Genomic DNA, 26,231 nt, shown 5'->3' with positions numbered 1-26,231 from the left:
TAATAATAAATAAATCATTTAAAAGAGAAAAAAAGAAACAGTATGTCATTAAAAAAAGTTGGTGGGTGTGAGGGTGGTACTGGGAGGAGAGGAAGGGGGGCTACAACTGGGATGCAAAGTAAGAAATAAACTAATCCATTTCTAATCCATTTTCATTCTCTTTATGACTTGACTACACATTTCTTTTAATAAACTATGATCCTACCTGCCCATCAAAAGTGTTATATTTGCTGGGTAGTGGTTGTGCATGCCTTCTATCCCAGCACTTGGGCAGCAGAGGCAGGCAGATCGCTGTGAGTTCAAGGTCAGGCTGGTGTACAGAGTGAGTTCCAAGCCAGTCAGGGCCACACAGAAAAACCCTGTCTCAGGGGTGGGGAGTAATGGAGTGTTATAGTTGCTATTTTGCAATGTTAAGAACCAAAGCTAGGGCTAGGAAAAGTAGTCTACCACTGAGCTATATCCCTGACCCAGAATATCTTTAAAGACAGAAAATAAACGATAACAAAAAAAAAATTTAAGCTGGTATGATTGTGGGAAAATGAATGATCTATGTATGCATTTTTAGAAGAAATAAAAAGTAACTTACTGGAGAATACTTTGATAAGAAATCACTTATATCACTTTTGGAATATAATTTATAATAATATTACAGCATTACCTAAGATGTCTAGTAAGCTGATGTAATCCAAAGATTCTAATAAAAGGAGACTAGTCAATTATATATAAAATAGAATAGCATACACCATTATATAATTGGCACTTGTTAGTATATTAACACTGCTTACAGTATTTCATTCACTCACTGACTCAAGAGACGCCTATTTTCAGTTAAATAAAGTCTATATGTAATAAAAATGTAAAGGTTATAATCAAATATCAAATACTATTTGCAGGCAATATACTATTCATTAAAATCTAAAGGAAAGGCAGGAGAATTAGCTCAGTGGGTAAGTGTTTGTTGAGTAAGCATGAGGTCCTGAGTTCAGATCTCCAGAACACGTCAAAAGCCTGGAGAGGTAGTGCACTCTTGCTGGGAGGCGAGACGGGGAGAATCTCTGGAGTCAGTCTAGCTGAATGGCTAACTCATCTTAGAACTTAACACACAAAAGCTCTTGAAACAGAATTTAGTGTTTAAAGACCACTTATCCAGTTTCTTTACTTAGAGTAATAGTACTGGCATAAAAATATAGAACATGTTACCTCAGGCCTTTCTTATGGTTACTTTTGGCATTTGTTCCAATAGCTAATGTCTAATATTGAAAAAAGGACCTTGAATATATATTTATTTTTGTCTTTTGAAAGTTTACTTATGGGATGGAGGGATGGCTCAATAGTTAAAAGCACTGACTACTCTTTCAGAGGTTCTGAGTTCAATTTCCAGAAACCACACAGTGGCTCACAACTGTCTGTAATGAGATCCAATGTCCTCTTCTGGTGTGTCTGAAGAGAGTGACAGTGTACTCATATAAAATAAATAAATAAATCTTAAAAAATTTTACTTATGCTTTTTGCTATGTAGACCAGGCTGGCCTTGAATAGCTCCTCCTGACTTTGCTTGCTAAGTGCTGAGATTAAAGGCTTGAATCATTTCTCTGGGCTGCATCAGAAGTCTAACTTTAACTTTCCACCTACCACTTGTTCCAGCTAGCTCAAAGTGCCTCAACGGTTAAACCTTATAATAGTCCATTCCTTGCCAGACTGCCTGTGAAAGCCATACCTCCTCTGTTTAGATTCTATAGAAAACAAACTTGTTAATTTACAAAGATGCCTCACAGTAGCTTCTGCATTAATTTCTCTAAAACACAACTTGTGAAAGCTGAGAAAGATAATTAAGCATATGGCTTAAAAAAAAAAAGCAAAGGTTTGCTTTATACATATATATAAAATCTAATATAAAAATACACATGATAAACATAAAAATGCACGCATATGCATACATATGTATACATGTATATTCTCATACATACCACATGCATAGTGGTTACACTGAGCTCTCTGTAGCCAGAATGGTCAGGATCAAACCCTCGCTTTACCAGTTCAGCTGAGTGACCTCATGAGCCATTTAAAAATTCCCTCAGTTTTCTACTTTGACAAAATAATGACAAAGGCAGTTTTCACTCCATTATCTAATCATGAGACTAAGAATCAGATACTAACATATAGTAATAAATGATGACCTTCTTCTAAACTACAAGCTTTTATTAACACTTAAGAGTGCCCGTAACTCAAACAAGTACATTTCTTTTAGTGACTTGCTACATTCGAATAAATCATGTCTAACCAGTCACACAATTTTTTAATTATTTCACAATTGATGGTATTTTTTCTATTAAGAATTAATTAATTGTAATTTCTTACAAAATTTTACTTGCTTTTTAAAACATTAGCATCTGTATATATCCTTACTTTGTATCTTCCTTTGAAAGAAGAAAGCAAAAAGGAAGAACAGACATTTATAAACCCAGTACCTTAACAGCACTTGACTACCTGACAATCACAAGAGACCTGTATCCCATTGCTAGGTCATAACAAGAGTAGCCAACAATGCTAATTAAAGACTTTTAGTTTTAACAAAATTCCTTTCAGACAGGGTCTCACTATGTAGCTTTGGCTATCCTGGAACTTACTATGTAGATCATGTAGGCCTTGAACTCACAGAGCTCCGTCTGCCTCTGCCTCCTAAGTGCTAGTATTAATGGTGTGAGCTACCACACCCAGCTTAGTAAACTATATTTATACCTGTGTTTTCTTATGAGGTACTTGCAATGCCTCAGTAAGTAATCTTTTGAAGGTCTGCACAACTTCAGTGACCAGAAGTCATCTAGTCTCATCTTTGGAGAGCAAGATTTTCCTGGATTTCCACCAAATAAATAATGAACCTATAAAACAAAAACAAAAGCCATGCACAGACAACAAACCAGATTTTAAAGAACACAGACACACTCAAAAGACTACAAAGGTCGTAACGAAATTTCTTTTACAAGGAGTACATAATAGTTAACTCTCTTTGCCTTACTCATTTGACAATCTTTTAAATTAATACATCCTTACCAAAGGTTTCCCATGATTTTTTTTCCATTTTCATTTTCCTACAGCATTTTCCTAACCTACTTTTGCATTAAAACCATACTATCATAATTACAATTATAATGGAAGATATAACAAAGACCAATGTAGAAATAAGCTAATCCAATATTGTTTTTAGAGAATGACAAAGAAAAGGCTTGTCCAGTTAATTAAGTGTTGATTAAACCAGAAAATAGTATATTTAAAATAATTCTGACACAGTATTTAGTAGAATCACTGAAGGTCAAGAGAATAAAAAAACTTTAATATCTTACTTTGTTTTAACCTAAATGTCAACTAGTAAAAGACACTTAAAACTTTCAGAATATTATTTCATTGTTCGATTAGTACTAAGCAAGAAATGTAAAAGAATCTCAGTAGTATTTCACATTAGTTTTAATGTTATTATAAACTTACATTAAACATTAAAACATTTCCCTGAAAATGTGAAAACATCTATATGTCTTAGCTTAGCACATGTGAGATATTACAAAATAAATATTTCTAGCCCATTAAATGAAGATTCTTCATTAACCTCTCAAGTTGGAAAGGTCTAGGAGAAAGAGCTTGTATTCCTTTTCATGCTATTGTTTATCTGGTTTCAAGTTACACAGTATGGATATTAAACATTCACCTATAGTTGAAATGCAAAAGTAAATTTCAAGATAATCCAAGTCCAGTCACTAAATTACATCAAGTTTAAGTGAAAATAGTTATAGAAACCTCCGAACACTTAATGATACAAAAACTATTTTTACAATGCCGGTAGACAGAGGTCACTTATATCAAAAATATATAGATGAAATGATTTGTTATATAATTGGAAAAGCTAATGCCTGCTCCTTTTCAAAATGCAAAAACTATGTTTTATACTTGGATATTGTAATGGTTTAAATTTGCTTGGCCCAGGGAGTAGCACTATTAGGAGGTATGGCTTTATAGGAGTAGGTGTAGCCTTGAAGACCCTCATCCTAGCTGCCTGGAAGTCAGTCTTCCACTAGCAGCCTTCAGATGAAGATGTAGAACTCTAAGCTCCTTCTGCACCAGGCCTGTCTGGATGCTGTCATGTTCCTACCTTGATGATAATGGACTAAAAATCTCTGAACCTCTGTAACCCAGCACCAATTAAATGTTGTCCTTAGAAGATTTGCCTTAGTCATGGTGTCTGTTTAGAGCAATAAAATCCAAACTAAGACAGATATTCACAACATATATACAATGACACAGGTTATTTATCTGTTCTGTAGAACGATAAAGAAGCCAGTTATGATTTCAAAATAGGGAAAATGTTATGGTGTGAACCTATAATCTCAATATTTGAGAGGCTAAGGAAAAAGAAGCTTGAGTCTGAGACCAGCCTAGGCTACTTAGTGAGACCCTGCTCCAGAGTTTGGTAGAAAAATACAAATAACATAACAAGTGCCAAGAATTATGAACCATACAAAAGGTCTATTCTCTTCAAGAATTTTAGGAAAAACTGGGGCTAGCAGTTTAATCCTAGTTTAATCCTGTAATCCTAGCTATTTGGGAAGCTGAGGCAAGAGGATTCTAAGCTGCTTGGGCTACAGAGAGTTCAAGGCATCCTGGGCAACTTACCCAGTATCAAAATAAAAAATAAAAACAGAGCAGGAGACAGATATATAGGTACCATGCTTGCTTACCATGTGTGAGCCTCTAAATTCAATTCCTATTGTGTTGAAAGGGCTGTTAAAAAATAGTATTAAATGCCTGCTATATATTCTATTAAATGCCTGCCTCTGTATTAAAACTTTTCCTTCAAATATACTTAAAAGTAATCAGAAATAAGACCTATTCAGAGATACTTTCAGACTGCATTTCACTGAAAATGTACAGATCAAAGTGGTCAGCATACCTTGTGTAACTCATCATAAACGAGCTGGTGGGCAAACCTTGGACATGGTTCTTCTTCCTGAAGACTTTTACTCAGATTATCTTTTGCAGCTTGATCATTCTTATAGACACAAGACCTGGAAGACATTGCTTTTAAGATGCTGTACTTGAGAGGATCACCAGCAGCCATATTGTTTATACAACTATAGCCAGTAAGTTAACTGCCAATGCCCAAATTATCAGCAGAAACAAATATATACTTGTGCATATCAAATTGCAAAGGCAGTAACTCTCATGAAAGAATACACACTTTTTAGAACAATTCTGATCTTTCAAAATAGCTCACTTCAGAACTACCTATCTTGTACTGGGAAACAGAAACTGTTCACACAAACAGACTGATGTGGTGTTTTACTGTGTACTCACAGTAGAAGACTCTAGCACTCTTGTTCTGACTGCAAACAAAAACGTCTTTCTCAGAAAACAACAGCTTTCAGTTACCAACCATACTGCCACAGAAAATAGAGCTGTTCTTGGAAGTGTTTCTGTTCTGTCACTGAATACAAGACAAGAGCTGGATCTTCTAAAACTGTGTTTCCCCAGCAAAACATGTAGTGTCTGCTCAGCCAGATTCTCTCTCTGGGACAAGGCTTGGCTTAGAAATGCTAAGTCAAACTTATCGGATCTTCACCAGCTTTAGGACATGGAGATGTTTACAGAACACGAGTTTGAATTTTAACTAGCTACTTGGTGGCCGAACCTAGACCAGTGTACAACTCTTTAAATCTCCAGAAAAGGAAGTGAACAGAGTAAAATCCCACTCCTTTAACACCACTGCATATACAAGTACTGATTTTTATTTACAATACTCATTTCTTTAAAGTACCAATATTTTAGGCCAGGTGGGATAGCTCACACCTATAATCCCAGGTAGAAGCAAGAAAATTGTGAGTCTAAAACCAGCTAGGGCTATATAATAAGTCTGTTTCAAAATACGTAACAAAAATTTAGCAGTCTTTCAATATCACAAATTAACAGAAGCCTCCCAGTCCTGTCATTTTTAAGTAAACCAAATTCATTATGTATGAGTGGGATGCAGCACAGATGAGTACTTACCAACTATTCCTCACAATGTCGTAAATCCAGAATGAATTTCTGACATTCTCTTCCCTCTTTTCTTTGTCTTTACTAAGTCCGGATAAGACATGTATTTCATTAAGTTCTGGATCAATAGTTGCTCTCTGTGTGAATCCAGTCATTGGAACTAAAAGTGAAAGGAATACTTAAGATGACAATATTCACAGTAAACAGCAGACTAGAACTAACTCATTATGTATCTTTAATTTGCTCTATATGCCCACTGTATTTATCTTTTGACACACCTCACAGTCTTCTGACTAAAACAATAGACACTGTTTACAGCCTTCCTCTTGATCTAGAATGTAATCAACATAAAGGCAGAGGTTGTTTTGTTTACTACTTGTTCTTAGGGTCAAAAGTAGAACATATACACAACACACATACACAGAAAGGGGGAGGGGAGGGGAAGATGGGAGAAGAGGAGACGGGGGAGAGGGAGGGAGGGAGCACACAAGTTAGTTTGTGCACAAGAGTGAGTACCAGAACAAGAGTGAAAATGAGTTTAAAAATGGAAAGGGAACCTATAGAATGGGAACAAAGATGTGCAGGTCATAGATCTAAAAGGCCTATAGCTCATTCTTATATAACAGGTAAGGCATTTCCAAGAATGTACACAAGTGGCCAACAGGCACAGTAAATACTATTCAACATCATTAGTCCTTAAGAAATACAAATACAAACCTTGTTGCAGCATCATTTTATGCAGGCAAGGTGACACATCCCCTTATAATCCTAGCACTCAGGAAGCTAAGGCAGAACTTAAGATTAAGGTTTTGATCACATATGCTGTGAGTTTACTGATCTCTTTCTGAGACACTAGAGTCCTCTAGTGTCTACTCATGTTGATCTAGGAGGAAGCAATGTTTTCCAGGGAATGAGCAATATATTCTTTTTGATTGTATAAAGGTGAGGATTCAGAGGCTAAACTTGGGACTGGGACCCACATCAGTGGGTTTATGCAAAATAGAAGGGGAAGGACAGTAAGGGAGTGAAGCCTAGGCAACAACGACCACAGCCCTATACAAGGACTCTACTTTGAAACCCTTTGGGGATAAACACAAGGCAGTCGCTCAAAGAGAAGAAATGAACTAGTGAGTTCAGAGGCCAGTACACTTCTGCCCTCATCAATTCTGAGCACCTCAGGAGTTCCTGCTGTGGTGGTGTGAGTGAGAATGGCCCCACAGCCTCCTGTGTTTGAATACTTTATTCCCAGTTGGGGGAACTCTTTGCTGGGGGTGTAGTGGAGGGATGGACTTTGAGGTTTCAAAAGCACACGCCATTCCTAGTGTCTCTCTGCCATTGCTTCCTGTTTGTGGATGAGGTTGTAAGCTCTCAGCTAATGCTCCAGTGCCATATTTAGCTACCTGCTGCCATGTTCCCTGCCATGGCAGTCATGGGTCTAATCCTTGGAAAATGTGAGACCCAAATTAAACTCCTTCTGTTATAAGTTGCCTAGATCATGGTGTTTTGCCAGGGCAACAGAACATTAACTAAGACACCTACATTGCATATTGCTGCTCTTTGGATTCTGACAATGAGTGGGCTACTACTTAAGTGCTTCTATAATGATGGGCTAAGAATTAATAATTCAAGGTAGTTTGGAGATAGAGCCTTTGGGTTACTTAGACTGAGTTCTTAGGCTCCACTTAACACTCTGTCTAAGGGTTTCACTGGTGTGAACAGATACCATGACCAAGGGAACTCTTATGAAGACTACATTTAACTGGGACTAGTTTATAGGTTCAGAGGTTCAGTCCATTATCATCAAGGTGAGAAGTATGGCAGTGTCCAGGCAGGCATGGCACTGGAGAAACTGAGAGTTCTACATCTTCACCCAAAAGAAGCCAGGAGCAGACTGTCTTCCAGGCAGCTAGGAGGATATCAAAGTCCACCCCCACAGTGACACACTTCCTCCAATAAGGTCACACCTCCTAATAGTGTCACTGCCTGGGCCAAGCATATTTAAACCACCATACTCTCATTTTTACTTTTCTTAGGTTGAATTCCGATAAAGAAACTAGCAGACGGTGTTAGTTTACTACTTTGATAATAATATTTTGTACTATAACATCCTGTATTATTTGAATCTTGCTTCATTTATTACATGCACCACTTCTATAATAATAAACTAAAAACTGGACTGAATAAAAACAGCGTTATCACAACTCCAAAAGACCCAAAGACCAAAAAAGCAAAAGAACATTTCACCCTAACATGCCATAACTATTAATCTGGTCATGTATATTATTATTCCCAAGAAGAAAACAAGGCTATCTTCTCATTTTAATCGTTTTTAGTAGATGGCAGAGGTGCTGAGGAAGGGGGTAGGGGGACTGGAGGTTGGGGTGTGCAACCTAGGAGATTTAAAACACATGTTATTTTAAATGCTTTTCAATTCATCTGCTTTTAATAAGCTTGACCAAATGCCAGAAATTTAACCAGTCTTTACAAACTGACCCACAGAGAGAAACGAATCATGCAGATCAGTAAATGAGACCACAAGTTAATCCAGAACATAGTCTGAATGCATGCTTGTCTGGGACCACAAATTAATCCTGCACACATACTGAATATATGCTTGTCAGATACCACAATTTAACCATGAACACATTCTCAACACATACTTGTCTGAGATCACAAGTTAACCATGCACACATTCTGAATACATATTTGTTAGAGAAAACAGGAGAATTACACAGCAATTATCTGTCAGTCTGTTATTTTTGGTTTGTTTAAAAGAATTGTGATAATTCTTCACCTTTCCTACTTTTTGTGGGAAACAGGACAAGTAAGAGGGTAAGTAAGAAATCATGATAGTCTGAATATCATTTCTTTCTTTTCCCCTTCCTTGGTTTGACCACACGATAAGCAAGGGATGCCAGAATTTTTTACTTAGAAGAAAGCCTTAGAAAGGGGACAAAGAAACTAGTATTTTTGAAGTCCTTTCCATTTCTGAGGAAGTTTATGTTATTACATTAATTAATACATTAATCTCATCTCTATTTTCTTCATGGTCCACAGTAGACATTCATTAATTTCTTTAGCTAAGCCACAGACAAGAACAATTGGAGAACTTCCACAGAAACACGAAACAACAAGAACAGCTCTCATAGGTTTGCTTATTTGGTAGAAGAGTTTTAAACCCAAGACACAGAAAAACCCAGGTAGTTGATTAACTCATGCCAGCTCCAGGCGTGTCTTGTCTTAGCACATCTCTGCAGAGTTCCTGGACTGCACTGCTTTTCTCAAAGCTGCCAGCTGTAGCTCTAAGTGTCATGCACTTTCACAGAGCATTCAAAAGATGGACAGCACTCCCTGTCATGAGAAAGGATGTTTTTCTAAATGCCTTTTAACACTTTGCTATGTGTGACAGGCTAGACCTGAGTCACACACAGAGGTAAAATGAAAGAACCTTTCAAAGGATAACAATGACTGGCTTGAACTAGCTACGATTTCTCCCCTGGGACTAGGTAACTGTCATTAAACAAAATTATAGCCTAGACATAAAAAAAGGTGGGGAGGGGGACAGTGGCTCCTCAGTAGGGAACAACAGTGTTGTCATCTTTTCTTAAACAAAAATGTGTATTTTTATTTTATGTATATACGTGTTTTGTACACATGTGTTTGTACATATGGCATACATCCAATCTCCAGCACTGCACAGACTAGGTGCTATGGTGCATGTGTGTAATGTCAAGGCTAAAGTATCAAAATTTCAAGCTACATAGCCAGCTAGAAGACAGTCAGGGATGCATGGGACCATGTCTCAAAAATGATACAAGAAAAAAATTATCATCCCAACCAGAATGTCATAATAAGAATAACAAGAAGTCATTAGCTTAGAGGCTCTCTACTGCCTAATGTGGTCTTCATATAACTCTGGCATAATATAATAGGGCCAAAACTAAAGCAACTTCTTATATCTTTTTGTTGTCTTCAATGTCATAAGCATAGTAAATACATTCCTATGGACAATTTTAAAGTATGATTTTGTTTTAAGGTTTTCAGGAAAATAAACTGATATTAACTCATGTATGAGAGAAAGATGACACTTTCAGTTCAACTGGCCCAATCCTCATTTTCAGATGACTCATTAGGCCCAAAGACGCTACACCAGGTGCTAATGCTGAAGACTTGGACCAAGTCTTTTCATTCAATTTACTGTACCAAACAATCAATCTGGTGCAACAGAACACAACGGAATAAAGAAGGGCAAGTATGAAAGTCAGAGGAGACAGGAAATATCAAAACAAGGAAACAGGAAGCTACCACAGTAGCAGGCCGAGACTCTAGGAGCTCTTTACCACCAATGCTTGATTTCCTACTGCAGTATGGGAAGGCTGCATTTCTGCAACATGTACATTTCCGACCTCAGCTAAGCAGAAGCAGCACTCTAACACAGTCTACAGCTAACTTGCAAGTTGTGTGTCTGACAAATCTAAACATAACTTACAACTGCTGCTAAATACAGAGGTTACATGTGAGAACTATGCCAAACGGCTTGTGTTCAGTGTAACAAAGGCAATTTAGAAATAGATTCAACTTTTAGCATATTGAATTTTGATGTTAAACACAATGCTAATAATGCTAATAAATCCCATCTTTCTAAGCTACAGCCACGCACCAATTTAAATTATAATTTTCTTCTAAGAAAAATGCAAAAGTGTTATATACAAGTTAGAAAATAAGAGTTGAGTCAAGTTAGAAAATAAAAAGATTGAAGGTTTTTTAGATCCTGATGGTGAATCCAAATAATTATAAAGGGCAATGGTTGGAGATTTTATAGTATTTGACACGCAGAAAGCATTAATAAAGAGAAGCTATTTTGCTATAAGAGATATATCATCTCTAACTGGGAATCTCAATAGTTAAAAAACTTGTTCTATGATTTCAAACAATAAATGTAAAACTCACATTGTAAATGCAGTTTTAATCAAAGAACCCACATGAGTGAAGCACAAACATGTAATTATATATTAAGTCCGTCTCAAATTACAGTAATTAACTGAAATACAAAAGCTTCAGAAAAATAGCTAATAAACACTAGAATGGCTTAATACATTATAAAACATCTACATAATAGGGAAAAGTGGTGTTTTCTAGGAACATTTGATAATGTGGGAGTTTAAAGAGTGTTCCACCTCATTACTAAAATTTTTTATTTTTGCATAGTAGTGCTCTAAGGAGATAAAATAAAATTTAAGTGTACACTGGTTAAAGTTAAGTAAAAATAACTCTATGAAAACATAATATAATACGCCATTCTTCCTAACATGAGGTTTTCTGAATTATCTAACTTTGTTCAGTATATTTTAACAGGAGATTTAGGGTATGGAAGAGGCTGGATGCTTCTGAATAAAATATGTGTCCCTCCTCAGAGTTTTCCAAAGTGACTATGGAATGCATAGTCAAGGGTGTCCCTTGACTATGTTAGCCATTAAGGATAGAGCCATATGCTTTAATTCCTAGCCTGTCTTGAGTTGGAAACGAATTCTGAGACCCAAATCTACAAGGTAAGATCTGAGGAGTGAGCAAAGTTAGGTTTTGGAAGTAAGATGGGAGTAGCATGGCAGAAGGGTCAGAGGCAAGAGCAATGTTATAAGGCAATAGTCAGTGGCAATGAAGTAAGCAGTGCAGGAAGAATACAGCAGAAGGTTAGGGCCGGGGAACTAAGCCATAGTCTCTCAGGCAGGCAGGCTGCCTAAAACAAAAGATTCCTCTTATCTGAATTAGCTCTAATCAAAAAGTCAGATCAGCTTACTTCTTTGTCTTTTCCATTCACGAAAAGAGCTGTATGAAGACGGAGGCCATAGTCATAACTGTATTCCTACTGTCTAGCTTATTGTTTGGTACCTGTAAGTGACCAGAGACCATCTACATATTAAAGGTTAGGCCTATGGCTCTCTGTCCTTCATCAGTAATGCAGCAGAGAATGGTTGGAAGACCTGAGGCATGTGGGGAGAAGACAACTAACTACAGAAGACAAATGGGTGATACATGGAGTAAGGTCGCAATGGGCAGAGCCACGCTGCAACACTGAGGTGTCCTGATGGTGACTAGATGAAACAATATTACCCAAGGGCAGTGATGGCATCACTGGAGAAAATGAAAATACTCAACAATAGCAGCCAAACTAGAGGATTAGATCACCCCCACTAACACAGAGGCTGTGCACAAGCTCCCCTCTGTCTTCAACTATAACCCTGGTAATTTAAAAGTGCAGATGCACAGTCTAAGATAAGATATCAGGTAAGGCTACCTAAGAACCGAAATAGAACTCTGAGAGCGAGAACTGGGGTTCTGAACCCCTGCCAGGTACTACAATTCTTTAAGGAAGAAAGTTGCAGGGCTGGAGAGATGGCTCAGAAGTTAAGACTACTCTTCCAAAGGTCCTGAGTTCAATTCCCAGCAACCACATGGTGGCTCACAAACATCTATAATGAGATCTTGTACCCTCTTTCGACATGCAGACATATATATGCAAGCAGAACACTGTATATAATAAGTAAGTAAGTAAGTAGATAGATAGGGTTGGGGATTTAGCTCAGCGGTAGAGTGCTTGCCTAGCAAGTGCCAAGACCCTGGATTCGATTCCCAGTGCTGAAAAAAAAAGAAAGTTAAAAAAAAAAAAGGAGATAGAAGGAGCAGGTACAGACAGGGGCAGACCAAAACCAACCAGACCCCCCCCCCAAAAAAAAACAAAACCCCAAGACCAAAGAGAAAAGTAAGAAATTAATTTCAGTTTAACTCTGACATGTCAACTGAGTCAGTGTGTTCCTCAATTCCAAGCATAACTCTTCAAGTTTTAGGTGGGGCACATTTACTAGCTAGTTCAAACAAGATGTTCAACTGAACACACAATATACTAGTTTGGAACTTTTTGAGCAATGAAATTCTTAGGATTATTGTAAATTCAGCCACTTGGAAAATATATACTTAACAGTGATATCCTCAAAAGAAATCTGACCTAGACCCAGAAATAAAATCTTACAATAACTTATTTAGGAAAAAGAAAAATCATTGTTTGGTGGTTCTAATTCTCTCCTCATTTTCAGTTGTAAACATTCCCTCCTCAGAGATGCTTTCCCAAACTACTGTATCATAAGGGTGCCTCTCACGCTACTCATCAGCAAAGCACTCAACTTCTTTTCTTCACAGTACTAAGAATACAACTGCAGCCAGTCTTCACTGGAATATAAACTTTTAGAGTTAGCTTATTCCCTGGGGTCCTCATATAGATCCTTAGTGCCTAAAACAATCTTTGATAAATGGAAATCAATGAACTATTTGAGGAGAGAGGGTCTAAAAACCTTAAATGACAGTAAACAATCAAAAACTACTAGTAAATTAATGAATGGATTTGTGTGCTTTGTGTGGTTAATTACCTGTAAACCAATTAAAAATTAATTAAACAATGCACAGCAAACATGTAATTCTAATTTTGGAAGAGTTGACAACAGCAGTAACTAGTGAATGAGACAACTTTAAGTTCACAGCAATAAGACTATGATAAAGGAAAATCATCACAAAAAATCTATGTAAAATTTAAAATGTCTGAAAACAAAACTGGATATAAATGCCCTTTTAAAAGATTAGGAGGTAATGTATCAAAATGTTAATAGATTATCTCTGAATAGTTGGATTGTTTTGTATCATTCTGGGTTTTGTTTTTGTTATTGTTTTAGAACCTCAATCATGAGATTATTATCTTTGTAGTTACAACACCCCCCCCCCAAAGAATTGCCACAATTTGGTAGTCATACCTGATTAATGATAATGATGTTGCAAATGACTACAAGATTGTTGCAAACTTAAATGTTTACAAATTATAGCCATTACATTTATTACAATAAATTTTTTAAGTAGCCTTGTTTTCACTATTATTACAATATTTTTTTTAAAGTTTCGGGAAGTGGTGCAGTACAGTAAAATCTTCAATCTTGGCTCTATCACCATGTAGCTGAATTATGCTCAATGACTTATTAACCATACCAGAATCTTACTACCAATAAAAGATAATCTAGCATATAGTAAGGTCAAAATAACTATAGCTGCTGGGGTTGGCATGAAGCTTAGACCCTGAGCACATGCCTGGATTCAATTAATAGCATGTCATTAGCATTCAATTAACAGTAAAACTAAGAAATGATACTACCAAAAACACGTTATTAATATTTTATATTCTATTTAGTAGTCTACAAACACTCTGTGAGAATGAATTTAATGCCTGTGTTTCCAAAGTATATTCTCTCATACTCTGAGACAACATACTATAGCTTTCAATGTATCTGTCCTATCAGTTACCACCCTTGAAGCATCTACAGGGAGAGTTGACTCATACATCCCCATCGCCTGGGAATGCCAGGGAAAACTAGAATGACTCTTACAAGTCAGAAGTAATTAAAGATTAAGCTATGTGACTCTACACAATCCTCCTACAGTGAGATTTAGTAGTAGCAGTGACAGCATGAGCCACCTAAGCTTGTACTCCTGAATCATAAGCTGAGGCTGCTGTTCAGGTATAACCAAATGACTTCTGTCTCAGAATAGGCTGATGACACTATCATCCCACTAAATTTTAACTCCAATTCTTTTGTTAAGCTGATTGTAGCTTTTGTATTATATTGTTTTTAAAAGTACGGTTCATTATAGGACCAAAAACTTCACTGTCTTTTTTTCTTAAAGTTTTGCATTTTTTTCTTTTTTCTATCACGTTCCTATCCCCAACCTTTTATGTCACTTGTTACATGACTATTAATTTTTTTAATTTTTTTATTATTTTTATTACAAATGCTTAAATACATCATTAAAGCCTACTTTGATCTAGAAGCCCCATGGCCCGCTGGTGCTCACTGGGACACATCTTAGAAATCTCCTTTGTTTTTCTACATTGGGTTTTCTTTTTATCTTAGCTTCTGTGTTTTCTCTTTTGATACTTTTATTGTTTTGTTAGTATATAAAGTATCTTCCTAAAAAAATAGTATATAAAAGTTCTACCACTTTCTTATCTTGAGACAACAGCTACTTGTCTCAGACCCTAAACACATGCATCCCCAGATTCTCTAGTGAAGCTTGGTTTCACAGTTCTAGCCAGTGAAATCTAAGCAGCATCCAAGCAGCATCCTACTAGGAGCTGTCAGGACAAGTAGTGCATTCCCAGCCCTCCCTCTTCTGAAGGAAAGGAATGATAGTTGAAGAACTTCTAGTAACTTGTCTCCAGATAGCTAAGGCCTTTTATTAAAGACAGTGCAGCAGAAGAAGGAACCTGGAGGCTGAATCGCTGCATCAGTCCCAGATGGTCTACTCTGGACTTCTTGTTCCTAAAGAGATGATTCTGCAACTGCTTAAACTGCTAAGAGAGTAGGTCTAGATTTACCCAGTAGATCTAAAAATATTTCTTCACTATTTTGGCTACAAAAATATCTCCAGTTTAGTAACTTTTCCAAGGATTTTCTTTATCTTATAGTACCTAATGGTACTGAGAGTTCTGATATCCATCTAAGTCCTGTTTCCTTGGGTGCAACTCGTTTTGTTCTAGGAGAATTTAGGAGGTCCTCTTTCAACAGAATATAAAAAGGCACCTTAATACACAATGATCTGCCTTAATGGCAAGAGGACTTTTTGGTTTTCTGAGATTTAACTTCTTTTATTTTTATTTTATTTTATTTGTAGAGGGCCATTTATAATCTGAAGATCAGTGTTTGGGGTCTGCAGACATTTTCAAATATTTATTTCCATATCTTCCATTGACTTTGATCTTTATTGTTGGGAAAACTCTAGGGATGCAGGACTGCAGCCCTGGCCGTTGAATCAGAGACTAGGCTGTAAGACTGCCCATTTTACTGGTAGTCACAAAGAATAGAGCATAGCAAATAAACCTCTAGCCTGAACGCCATTAAGGAGGATATGAGTACAGATCCTGATAGCCAAATGACTTTACACTTTTTTCTTTAGTGTTAAGTTTTATTTAAAGAAAATAACTTTTCTTCTTTGCACCACAAGGACTTTACCACTGAGCTATCTCACTAAACCAGCCTTTTTCCTCTTCTATGTAAACAACTTTAATTAAAAGAGGATCACTCTAACATAGTGCCCATAAATGATACCAACAACATTATGTATGCGTGTGGATATAGACGTGTGTATGTGGGTGGGGGTAAGGTAGGTGTATGTGTGCTCGAACACTTGTTGGTGCCCATGGAGGCCAGAGGTCACCAGTGGGTGTTTTCTTCTATTGTTCTCTACCTTTTTCTTTTCAGAGCCAGGGTCCCACTGTCTCAGCTAGCCTGGCTGAGCAAGCTCCGATGCTCTACCTGTTCACTCCCTCAGCACAGGGGTCCCAGACACACACCACCATGCCATGCCTAGCTTTTAAATGGGTGCTGACAATCTGAACTCGGGTCCTCATGCTGTGTCCAGCACTTTACTGACAGAATGCCTTCGAGCTCGAACACAGGTATTTAAAGGTTATTTTTTAAAAGTACCACTGATAAGAGAATCCTTTTTATATATGGCAGCTAAGATGAAAAACAAGCTGATCTATATTCTAACCCCAGTGCCAAACTGGGCCTTAATCACATCTACTCTTCTGGATATAGGATTCACAGGAACGGTACTTACTGTGTTAATGGTTAACTGTTTATTATCAAAACGAGACTTTTAAAGATAGTGTGTACAGTGTTCTACTAATCATGCCAGGACAGTGTACATGAACCTGGTTAGTAAACTACCACCTTATCAGGGGATCCTACTAAGACGATAAGCTTGCCCATCTGCAAGGTATAAATGACTGCACGAGACTACCCTAGACCAGCGATACTCTACAGTGCTCCCGTCTCACCTACAGTTTACTACAGCCAACACAACAAGTAGACAGCATCGGCACGTGCAGAATACCGTTTTAGAGCCTGCTTTTTCACAAAGTCCATCCCCCAGGATGCACTGACACACACCTTTACTTCAGAAATTCACACATTGTATTTTCCTTAAAATAAGTAATAGTAAATCACGTATTTTTAAACAGTGGAATAAACAATTTTATTCCTTTTATTTAGAATTATTTCAATTAAAGTAGAGAAAGTATGAAGGTTATAAAGAGAAGAAAATGGGCAGTTACAGCATGAGAAATACTCTTACCCATTCCAGAGTCTTTCTTGGTGCCATCTGAAATTATGTCTACATGATCAGAGTCCACATCATAACTAAAAAAGTCATTCAAATAGGTCTTAGATCTCTGGCCACCAAACACGTATAAGCAACGGTTTTTCTAAAATAAAAAGGAGAAAAGGGAGTTGTCATTTCCAATGGAGCACTGAGAACGAGCCTTTACTCCTTACATCCCTACAAGAGCAGTCTCCCGAGCGACCCCACACATCACTACTCTGCTCAAATCAAGAGGAAAGAGTCAGCTCTCTCCACACTACCACTGCTAAGGCATCCCCTAAAGCCGAAGAGCAAGGCTGCTGCCTTCTGTGTAACTATGAGAGCAAAAGTAAGAGTGAACGAGCAAGCAAGAAGTGTGTTTGGATAAATCAAAGCAGAATAAAGGACAGCTACCCATAAGGAAGAAATCTAACTTCTTACCCCTGAAAAAAATCAGAGTTCTCTAAAAGTACCTTGACTTATAGTTTTATTTTATAATCATATACATGTTTTATTAGAATATTAAACTTAAAAACAGAAACAAAAATGAAAAATCTATCTGTATATAAAGCTATGGCTTTATACATAGAATTCTAACCATACTCAGAAATATTATATTGATTTTTAATTTAGTTTTCCATAATATACTCTTATGGTCTAAGTCCTAAATTAAAAATTCATCAGAAAGCAATTATTTTGGAAGCACAGTGAATTTGTTGTCAGCATTGACAGGTGGAAATTTCACTGATGAAACATACTGTAATACACATGAAATAAGATTTTAACCTTAAAAGACATATAAGTACAAAAATCAAAGTCACTAAATAAAAGAAAAAGCATTAACTTGTATTAGATTTATTAGCAAGAACTCATGGCTTGCCCTTGCCAAAAAAATTAAATATGCATATAAGGGTAAAGAAGAAGCTCTTAGTGGCTAAAGATAGATTTAAAAAACAAAAAACTGATAAAAAGACAGCATTTAATTTAAAATATGTATATAAAAAATTCATGAGCTCATAATTATGATACTTTTTATGACTTCACTAGTTAACTTTGGAACCTGAATCCATTAACAAATCTACATGCAAATCTACAAAACAATCAGACATCCATCCATTCGCTTAGATTTACTTGTTTTGGGACAGAGTCTTACTACATAGCTCTGGCTGATCTAGAGTTCACAATGTAGGCCAGAGTAGCCTGAAACTGACAGATTCCTACTGCCTTTGTTCATATTGAAGGCACGCACTACCATAGCCAACATTCACTTAGATTTTTTTTAAGATAAGAGTTTTTCTACGTGTTCCAGGTTAGCTTTGAACTTGCTGTGTGTAGCCCAGGTGCATGGTCTACATGTCGCCAACGTGCTGGGATCACAGGTGTGCATCATCAGGCCTGGCCCAAGAATTACACAGTTTCATTTTAGAGTAACCAAACAATTCGTGACATAAGGATGATATTCTGCTGTTCTTTAATTCTAAAGTAGAATTACAGTTAATAAATGCAGAAGAAACAAGAACATTAGAAAAATCACCATTTTGTGATATCTAATGAACTCTAGACAATGACTATCAATGGCTGCTGAAAGCAAATTCATACAGGAAATTTCATAAGTGATCAATCAAACTAAAAATTCCTAAACTCACTGGTACATATAAAAGAATTACAACAAGACATTAAATGCCTGTTGATATTCTATGGTCAGAGTATTGGTGAAGTGCTGAAGTGTTTCCTCTTGGCTTCCCGTTGAAAGGATAGTGAATACAGATCAAGCCTCCAGAGAGAAATAGCTAGCTCATAGAAAATATGATAGAGAAACATATTAAAAGATGTAATGACGGTATAATGAGTCAAATGAGGATGAGAAAGATCATAGATTACAAATGATTCTAACTTTTTATCAGGAGTAAGTAGCATGTATGTGGAGAAAAGAAGGGCGTAGGTACTGATGGGGATGGAGAGAAACGCCGTGTACAGATGTAATGGGATCCTGACCTCAACAAACCAATTCTGAAAAGACATCCCTTGGTATCAGAACGACACAAATGTGGACTAGGCATTATCACTACACTGCTTTTGTTGTGGGTGGTATAATGGTAAACACCACTTTTAAGTTTGTGTCAGTCTGCCATACAGAATAGCATTATTTGTAGGTGCAGTTGTCATACAGTGTCAGCACAGGTCCTCATCCTGAAGGCTCCCCAAGTCCTTCAGGACTTGCATATAACATACACATATCCTCCTAGGTACTTTAAATCACCTCTACATTTACTTTTATTCTTTATCTTTTTTTTTTTAAGATTTATTTTTTAAGTATGTGAGTACATTGTTGCTGTCCTCAGACACACCAGAAGATGGCATCAGATCCCATTATAGATGGATGTGAGCTACCATGTGGTTGCTGGGAATTGAACTCAGGACCTCTGGAAGTGCAGTTAGTCCAGCCCTCTACATTACTTTTAATATTAATATAAACTATAAACTATAGGACACGAGAGCAGTCTTTTAATAAATAAAGTTTTTTTTAAAGTCTGTAGATGTTCAGTGAAGACAAAAAATTTTTAAGTATTTTTCAATTCATAGTTTGAATCTGTAGATGCATAGCCCACAGATATGAAGGGCCTGCTAAATAAGGACATCCTAGCTGAAGTCTTCCTAAAAACACTCCCAACACAATAAAATGTGATAAGCTCTAAAAATGACAAGAAATGAAATTAAGCTGAGAAAACTATATTAAAACACACAGATTGTTTGCTGATCAAAGGACAAATCTGTACATGAAAACTCACTATTATATCTTATCCGTCATTGTAATTCATATAATGAATATTTTAAAAACATGCATGCTAAATACCATATGCTCTAATGCTCTGTTCATAAAAATAAGGATTTCATTATATGCTTGAAAAGTTAAAGTCTTTTTGTTGATTTTGCCAATAAACTCTTGTTAAATTCTATAAAATCGATCCAAAATTAAAAAATAAGCTTAAATTATCTTTCTAGTTGGTAAGAAGAAGTTTGCAAATGATTAAATCCTAAAAAAGAGAGCTAACTATCCATTAGCTGGGCAAGTAGTAAGGTCAATAATAAAAGCATCTAGCCTTATCTCGAGGTAATAATTATCAAGGAGCTTCTAAGCTGATGGAAATAACTAAAGGCCAGTTCACTGCTAATGTTCTATTTTCTCTGTCACTGCTGTATTCATCATTTGTTTCTAGAAAAAGCTTTGCTTTCTTACTGATTCTTTCCTATAAAGACACACATGACAAAATAAATGCACAGGACAGTTTTACCGAGTGGAACAGCATGCAGTGTCCAATTCGAGACTGGATGTCCTCAGGGCCAGCATTACAGGAGTCCTCTCGAAGAAGTTTCCAGGTTTGACACTGGCAGTTGAATGCAAACAACCCACTGAATTGTGGCTCACTGGCTCTGCTGTCATCTACACTGCCATTACATGTCAAAATCCTACCACCAAAGGTGTAGATCATATGCTTTTCTGAGTCCATACACATCTATAAGAACAAAGCAACAGATTGAACAGGTTTAGTTTGCGCCTTTCATATGTGCCAAAATGAGATTAGTATGTATGCTTTCACATTCTCAAAGAAACCCCGAACTTTGCTCTTAATGATGGTAAATATGTGTCTTAATTATTATACACACACACTGTCCAGAAATTCAGGATAGTTTTCTAAACACCTTTTGAATTTTCCTTCATCCCAAATTGAAATGAATATATCAAGTTAAGGAACTTTGTTTTCTTGATGCTATGATATAAATATTTTTACCAAAGTCATTCTGATCCATGATATACTGGTTTTCACTAGGAGTGTATAATGATCATAACTCTATGTATATGTCATGATCATAAACTCCTCTTAATCCTCCTTAGAAAACCTTCGATCTTTCAGTTCTAGGAAAGCATCTTATTTGAGATGCTGTGACTTGTTCAATGAGAGCAGATACTCAACATGCAAATTAGAGTGATGCAGCTAAATTAACTTTTACATGTATTTTACAAAACTCTTCAAACTATGTTGTAAAATAATACAACAAGCGGGTGGTGAAGGCACACCCCTTTAATCTTAGGATCCTCAGGAGGCAGTTTGAGGCCAGAGCAGCCTAAAGAGTGAGTTCCAGGACAGTCAAGACAGAGAAACCCTGTCTGAAACAAAACAAAACAAAACAAAACAAAACAAAAGGCATTTGCAAACATATCTCCAGATTTCCAAGGACTCTGCCTCTTTTTACATTATAAATTTAATTTTCATTGACTTAAGCTATGTGATTAAAAGCAACCTTAAGTTTTTACATTCCTTCAAATAAAATTACAGCCTTCTATAAAATAACACGAGGAAAGAGATGTTTGTTACAAGATATTAACAATCAAATCCCATCTCAAAGTCTAGCTCAAGTTCAGCTATGAAAGCTAAGTGGCATCTGCGCTTGAAGAATATATTATGTTCATAAAACATCTGCGCTCTCACTGAAGCACAGCACTGGTTGTTACAACTTTGATGCTCTTCTTCCACTGAAAAACTGTTTTTATCATATAATTACTTTTTAATTTTTAACACAAACCTATTTTACTAGTTAAGGCCAATTTAAAAAAAAACAAACTACTGCAAAAAGATTCTAGCATGTTCTCTCTGTATGTGTCTCTCTCTGTCTTCCCAACACTTTCAGCACACAGGACATAAAACAGGAATAACTTTTATTTATACACTATGTATATATATGTAGTCCTATACTGATACTTATTTTTTTTAAAATCAGAGTCAATTACTAACAAATTTCCATCACTCTAGGCATCCTGATGCTATCTACCCAGTTAATAATTAGTTCATTTTATATCTTTATTTAGTTTTTTATCTATATTTTTTAGCATTTATTTAATTTTGAATATGTGTGCCTGTGTCTATGCATGGGCATGTACATATGTGTGAAAAGTGCCATTGGAGCTCAAAAGAAGGTCTGCCTCCCTGGAGCTGGCGTTACAGGTAGTTGTGGGACACTGGACATGGGGGCTAGGAACTAAACTTAGGTCTTCTGCAAGAATAGAACATGCTTTTACCTGCCCAGCCATTTCCATGTCCTATTTTGTACTTTTTAATCTCTGAAAAATAGTTATAAAAACCAATGATAAATTGTGGTGTTTTTTATAATAATTTATAAATCAAATTTGAACAACTAGTGGGTGTGGTGACATGTGCCTCTGATCTCAGCATTCAGGAGGCCAGGGCAAATCTCTTGAGTTTGAGGCTAGTCTCTTCTACATAGTAATTGTCTGACCAGCTAGAACCACAAAATGAACCCCCCCCACATATATACAATAAACAAAACCCTATTTAAAAGCTGGAAAACTACTTATCTACTCTATCAGGTTGATATTTTCTAAAACCCAATAAGCAGTCAACAGTCCCAATTTTCTTCTACATTTTACCCATTTTCTAATTTTTCATGAATTATCACAGCTAAGTGCTACTTCATCAGACTGGAGGATGACCTGCTATTTAGTCCTAACCCACAGCTCACTTTCGGCTCAGAGTATATAGACTTCTGGTTCCTGATTTTACTGGCTGGACATGATCTTGCTGCTGTCTGCTACCTTTAGGAAAACTTGCACAAACTGGTGGCATCCTGTTGTAGCAGCATCTCTGCTAACGTGTTCCCCTGCAATAGCATCTTCAACTATTTGCTCTGTCAATTACCCACTTTGGTACAGAAAGAAGGTCAAGACAGAGATCTTCACAGCACTCTTTCCTGCTACTTACTGACTAGCTCACGTTCCATTTACTAATTTCTTAAGTGTTTATATTTAAAGAGCAGTTTAGTAAGACCCTTACTAGGTTCACACTATTTCTTTTTTAACACCTTTTTAGATGTTACTCTTGTCTCTTGACATTTGCTATAGTCTGAATGTGGGCAGTGTCTTCCAAAGGTTTCTATGTTAATAGTTAGGATTTACTGACAGATGCCGAGGCCTTTGGAAGGTCATTAGCGTAGGATTGTAAGTTCAAAGAAGACTGTGAGACTCTGGTCTGCCCTTTCTCTTCTGTGCACCAGTTCATGTAAGTAGTATGGCTCTGTCACATGGTTCTGTCATAATGTGTTGCCCTTACCAGAATCCCAGAGCAATGATGCCACCTAGACTAGAACATCCACCACCATGAGCCAAAATAGTCTTTTTCTCTTTCTAAGTTAAATGCTTCAGTTATTTCATCATAGTTATAGAAAGCCAAAACAGCACGGAAAGTAGATATATAACAAGTCTCATTTTAGTTCTAAGTAGGTTCATAATTTTGTCTAGTAATTAAAGATAGTGGTTTTAAATTTAGTGTTATTAATTAATGTCTTAAGAGGTAGCTAGCTGGCTGTCATTTGACAGTCTTCTCTGTAATCCTCTCGCTAATACATTTTATTTCTGTTTTATACTACTATGATTCCTATTCTCATTTATGCTTATAGATTAGTCTCCATTTCTAAAAATAACATATTCTTTGATTTTTTTTTATTACTTTTTCACTGTGAGGTGAAGGTGTGTGTGCACAGTGGTTAGGCGAGAACTCTGTAGAGCGGCTTCTCTCCTTTATCTTTCCCAGGGGCCCTGGCCTACGGATTGAACTTAGGTCGCCATGCTTGAGTCACAAGTGCTTTTACTCCAAGCCATCTTGTCGGCCCTCATTTCTGATTTGTATGTGATGTCTTCAATCTGCTCTTACCATATGGTCATCACAGGTGCATTTTCAATGTATACTTTGCATGTAGTTATCTTCAGCTTCAGGCTTCATTATGTTGTTAAACTGCTAGAATGCTGAAATATAACTCTCACCTACTTTGTTCCAAAGAAAGTATTTTTTTCTCCATTTTCTTCTTTGTTTTTAAATATTTATTCATTTTATGTATATGAGAAGACTGTAGCTGTCTTCAGACACACCAGAAGAGGTCAACAGATCCCATTACAGATGGTTGTGAACCACCATGGGTTGTTAGGAATTGAACTCAGGACCTCTGGAAGAGTAGTCAGTGCTCTTAACTGCTGAGCTATCTCTCCAGTCCCTCCATTATTTTCTTTAAAGTGTTCTCTAAAGATCTGGTGCTTGTAACTACTCATAATTTTTCACATTTAAGTAAGCTGTTTCTCCTTGGACCCAGCAGCTTTCACAGAGTTCCTATGGAAGAGGGACAATAGGGCTTAAGGACCCCAGTGTTACTGAACAGACATGTGCTTCTGGGAAGCCATGCCTTGTCTAACTCTAAGAGCTCATCTGGTTTAGATGTCATCCATCTGGTTTAGGTATCTGTATGAGCATGCTTATATACCTGTGCAAGCATGCATGTGCCAGTGTCCGTATGGATGTCAGATAAGAACTTGCAGGAGTCAGTTCTTTCCTTTCATCCTGTACATACTGGAGATTAAACAAGCTCCTTTACCCACTAAGCCATCTCACTGCCTGGTTCACGGCATGATCTGAATCCTCCTAGTTCACTAGCTACTGCAAAGGAACAGTGTCCCCACCTGTCAAAGTGCTTCCCTGTCAGAAAACCCTGTTTCTACGACACCATGTGCTTCCTGATACGACTATAGGTTAATGCTCTGCCGCTCTCCTTCTAGCTGCTCAGCTCTTGACACTGAGGAGTCTGTTGTACTACTGCAGGGTTCTCCCTGCATCCCAAGCTCTCTTCATTGCTATGTGTGAGCTTCAGCATACGAACCAAAGGTTTCTGTTGTTTTTGATTAAACTTTCAAGGAATTGTGAACTTTCCCTGGCTCTCAATTTTTCTGGATATGTGACTTACATATGGTTTAAAAAGCCTTTCTGTTGGAAGTCTCCTAGGCAAAGCAACAACATGAAAAGTCTGAGAACTAAGTTGCCATATGCTCACCAGAAATACAAGTCTTTGAATTTCACTTTTTAATGTTAAAAGTCAAAATAGAAAAATAATTTTAAACATGTCTTTATCTTTCCCACTTTCTTCTAAATTTTGAACATGAAGTATTGAGCCCTAAAGCATCATGGTACCACAAGTGATTTTTGGAGTGTCAAATACACAAGTTAGTAAGTAAAATAAAGCACAAACTGGAGACCAAGACAGATGTCATGCTCAGCAGCACAGGCTATCACTGATCAGCTGAATTCGGACCAAATTCTGGTTTCTTCCCCTCTACTGTTCTTTTACACCATATAATCAGTTAAAAGCCTAGTATTACTTATAATACTAGTCAATTTCCAAGGAACATCCAATTTTATCAGTCAGATAAACAAATATTATACACAACTCTGTGTGCCACAGCCAGACTATCACTAGGCTCTATTTTCAACTCCACACAAATAAATTTTGAAGACTTCAGTACTTTTTTTGGTAAAGTACCAACAATTTTTGATCAAAAAGATAAACTGTTCCCTGATAGTATCACCTACTGATGTTCTGTTCTTAAACAACCAGACTCAGCCTAACGTCTTTTAGAGTTCTTTGTTTCCAGGAGAACAACCCTGAGGATGATGCCATCAAGGATGAGCATGGCTTTGAAAAACTCAGTCAGAAAGACCCTGTACAATTCCAAACTTAACTAGAGCACTGACATTTTTACTTTCCACTACAGCACTTGAAGGATGTAGTTGTTTTTCTCCATACTATACCAGCCACACATTAACAGAACTATAAAAAAAATTTCAAAGCAAAGCAAAAAGAGACTATAAGGAAACAATAAATAAAGGCCTGGAATTAGCTGCTATGTTAGACTGTAGGCCAAAGGTGGAAACCAGCACAATTTTATCATTACCTCCTATTTCCCAAGTAATATACAACACTAGCTGATACAATGGAACAAACCATAAGTCTCTCCCACACTCTGAAAGCTGTTGTAAACAGGTTAAGTAAAACTGCCTGTAACATTCAAAGCAGTTCCTGTTCCCTTTGACTATGAGAAGGATGATGAAGAGAGGTACATCCATAATAATTAAAGTGGTTCCACATCATTAGTCATGAAAGTCTTGTCCATAACACCATTACATGCTGAGTTTAAA

General features: G+C 36.8%; 1 protein-coding gene across 2 annotated transcripts in view; it reads right to left on the bottom strand.

Annotated features, from left to right (window-relative positions):
• Mkln1 (muskelin 1) overlaps positions 1–26,231 on the bottom strand; it is a 117,343-nt gene that overhangs the window by 16,111 nt on the left and 75,001 nt on the right. For both annotated transcript variants that reach the window (XM_028781692.1, XM_028781693.1), the window contains exons 11-15: positions 20,493–20,714; positions 17,194–17,323; positions 6,034–6,181; positions 4,940–5,054; positions 2,740–2,879 (exon numbers count right to left, since the gene is read on the bottom strand). In XM_028781692.1, the coding sequence (XP_028637525.1) occupies positions 2,740–2,879; positions 4,940–5,054; positions 6,034–6,181; positions 17,194–17,323; positions 20,493–20,714 (755 nt within the window). The remainder of the gene's footprint in view (positions 1–2,739; positions 2,880–4,939; positions 5,055–6,033; positions 6,182–17,193; positions 17,324–20,492; positions 20,715–26,231) is intronic.

Source organism: Grammomys surdaster, unplaced genomic scaffold (genome assembly GCF_004785775.1).
Source record: "Grammomys surdaster isolate TR1022 unplaced genomic scaffold, NIH_TR_1.0 514, whole genome shotgun sequence".
NCBI classification, from domain to species: Eukaryota; Metazoa; Chordata; class Mammalia; order Rodentia; family Muridae; genus Grammomys; species Grammomys surdaster.
Note: the sequence above shows the minus strand (reverse complement) of the source record. Positions and strands in the feature narration are given on the sequence as shown.